This window comes from Nanorana parkeri, unplaced genomic scaffold, assembly GCF_000935625.1.
Source record: "Nanorana parkeri isolate BGI_ZX_2015 unplaced genomic scaffold, ASM93562v1 scaffold1316, whole genome shotgun sequence".
Lineage (NCBI taxonomy): Eukaryota > Metazoa > Chordata > Amphibia > Anura > Dicroglossidae > Nanorana > Nanorana parkeri.
Window position 1 is genome coordinate 161,154 of NW_017307584.1, and position 2,995 is coordinate 164,148.

General features: G+C 55.7%; 1 protein-coding gene across 1 annotated transcript in view; it reads right to left on the bottom strand.

Moving 5' to 3' along the window:
* Nucleotides 1–2,995, bottom strand: part of SMURF2 (SMAD specific E3 ubiquitin protein ligase 2) — a 26,508-nt gene that overhangs the window by 2,061 nt on the left and 21,452 nt on the right. Inside the window, exons 14-17 of the mRNA XM_018569270.1 lie at nt 2,276–2,413; nt 1,707–1,827; nt 1,395–1,596; nt 797–878 (exon numbers count right to left, since the gene is read on the bottom strand). Of these exons, the coding sequence (XP_018424772.1) occupies nt 799–878; nt 1,395–1,596; nt 1,707–1,827; nt 2,276–2,413 (541 nt within the window). The 3' untranslated portion in view covers nt 797–798. The remainder of the gene's footprint in view (nt 1–796; nt 879–1,394; nt 1,597–1,706; nt 1,828–2,275; nt 2,414–2,995) is intronic.

Consider the following 2,995-nt stretch of genomic DNA (forward strand, 5'->3'; position numbering starts at 1 on the left):
AACTACCAATCCCTTGGTGTCACCGGCAGTCAGATCCGAGTAACTACCAATCCCTTGGTGTCACCGGCAGTCAGATCCGAGTAACTACCAATCCCTTGGTGTCACCGGCAGTCAGATCCGAGTAACTACCAATCCCTTGGTGTCACCGGCAGTCAGATCCGAGTAACTACCAATCCCTTGGTGTCACCGGCAGTCAGATCCGAGTAACTATGTCCCCGGCTGTACACACCAACTGCTATCATTACATGGGGCCCCCCATGCCCCCTCCCTGCTGGATAGAAAACGCAGCCGGAGTTTGAACCCCCGGGACACGCATCCAGCGGGGAGCAGCTTCTGAGATAACAAGCACCTTCATATTGAGCCGCCTACAATTAGGGGTCCCAGCTCAGCCCTCACTGGTGACCCCAACTCCCCCTCACCAATCTGCCCTCCACCCAAGGTGCATGGAGTTTGGTTTATCGATGGAACTTCTGAGCAACAACGGAAGCCTCAGCCTACCAGACGCCATCTTTACCATTCTGCAGTCCAGTGCTATGGAGTCTGTGGGACAACCCCCTTCCCTGGCTCCTCCCACTTCCAAGTGTCATGACTTTTAGATTGCACGTTGGTGACGCTCGGGGAAGAGAAGAGTAACGGAGGAATCTGGACATTCCTCTCGTCTTCTTTGTATAGAGCCGTGTACAGAAACATCCCCTCCTGGCACTTGTAGGGTGGACGGCCTATATAATCCCCCCCATGAGTCCCAGCAGACACGAGTGACGGGCCCCTGGCAGCGCAGGCCGGACCCGTACAGGACACTCACCATGTATGTGCCTTGGGGAGGTTGTTGGTATTTGCGTCAATCTGATGAATTGTGAAGAGCCGCGGGCCGGCGGCACCTAGAGGCGGGAACACAAATATTACTGAGGAGGAGAACCCCAAAACATCCTCACAGAGGAGATTGCATGCTACAGGGGAGGCAGATTCAGACACTTGCGGTATGCTATGGGGGAAGGGGGGTGTAACACAGAATCAGACACTTGGGGTATGCTATGGGGGAAGGGGGGTGTAACACAGAATCAGACACTTGGGGTATGCTATGGGGGAAGGGGGGTGTAACACAGAATCAGACACTTGGGGTATGCTATGGGGGAAGGGGGGTGTAACACAGAATCAGACACTTGGGGTATGCTATGGGGGAAGGGGGGTGTAACACAGAATCAGACACTTGGGGTATGCTATGGGGGAAGGGGGGTGTAACACAGAATCAGACACTTGGGGTATGCTATGGGGGAAGGGGGGTGTAACACAGAATCAGACACTTGGGGTATGCTATGGGGGAAGGGACGGCACCTGGGGGGAGGGTGGACCCCGGCACCTGGGGGGAGGGTGGACCCCGGGAGGTCACAGGTTACCTTGTAATGCTTTGAAGCCTTGCAGAGGGACACGAGACGACCCGGTGACAAACTGCAGCAGCCGCGCCCTCCTCTCCTCATCGAATGACTCCACCCCCTTCCAGAACCACTTGACGATGTTGCTGTCGGCCGTGCAGTGCTTTAACCGGGTGTTGGCCTTCCAATCGTTCACATCGATCTTCCCCAAGCCGCAAATGATCAGCTGGGAAGGAGAAGCGGAGATGAAATCAGGCTGCATAGAACTACAAGTCCCAGCTCCCCCCTTCCCTAGGCTTGCGTCACGCGGGGGACGGGTCTGAGCCGCGGACTCACCTCCAGCTCCTTCTCATCGAACGCCTTCAGCAGATGTTGCGGGATAACTTCATTAAAACCTTTCTGCAGAGCCAGGAACTGCGCCTCGATCCCGCGCAGGAACCGCCAGTTCACGTACAACCTGCAACCACAAACCGCAGAGACGTCAAATCATTTCCATCGGGGGCCCGAGGGTCATGTGACCAGACTAGTCCCTACGTCAAAGCGACACTCGGCCCCGCCATCAGCGCCCACGGAGCCGACATTGCACTGACTGGCTACTGGAAGGGCACAAGGTTACTAGGACCCGAGTCATGCCCCACCTGCCATCTCCCCGTCCAATGAAAGCGCCTCACTGAGCCCGAGCCGTAGCCATAGGAGCTTTGCCACAAGGTCAGGGCCCAGGGGGGCACAGAAGACGTTTCTGGCCAATCAAGGTTGCAGCCACAGTCATGTGACGTTTGTTCTCTCAGTCACGCTCACTTTATATCGCACAGACATCGGACAGCAAGCCGAACGTTTAATCTCTGCCGGCCAATGACGGGGCACCAATGTCACCACATGACCTGGACAGCGGGGAGCTTACCCACCTGACGTATTCCTTTTTGGTATCTTCGGTCACCGGCATGCTCTTGCCGTTTGGCTTCAGCTCATGTTGGATGAGTTCACCGTACGCGCTGTGCTCCACGCAGAACGTGTGATCCAACACCGCCGTGATGTCATTCTCTCTGGGGGAACAGAAGACAAACCTGGTCACAGAAATTAGGGGGGGTGTCATTCTAAAGGGGAGGAGCTAGAGAAAAAGCTGTAAGTGACCCCCAAATATCCCTCCACACATCCAACATCCGTGCAGGGACTCCGCGGGGTCTTCTGGTCTGTGGTGGGAGGAGTCGGCAGGCTGATGCAAGTGTCACAGCGCCCTGCCTGGAACATTCTCTCAAGCATTATATTAGAAGGCCGCGCCCCCGTCATACCTTTCATCCTCGCTGGCCACTGCAGACCTTAGCTGCGCAACATGCAGATCATCTACTTGATATTAATCAAGCAACCGATCAGTAGATTGCACAGCTAAGGTCTGCAGCACCCAGGCGGCAGCACGCACATGTAAAGAAAGCCGCCATGACAGGATCAGGTGGTGAGGAAATTGGGGAGGACGGATTGCGGGCTGGAGATCAACTGCGGAGATGCAAGTTTGCAAAGAATTCAGGGTCACACATTTCATCAGAAGAGAGATGAGAGTCAGAGGGGGGAAAGAAGACCCACAGAGGCTGGAGAAAAGCTTCCAGAGAAGTCCCAGAAGGGGGGGGGGG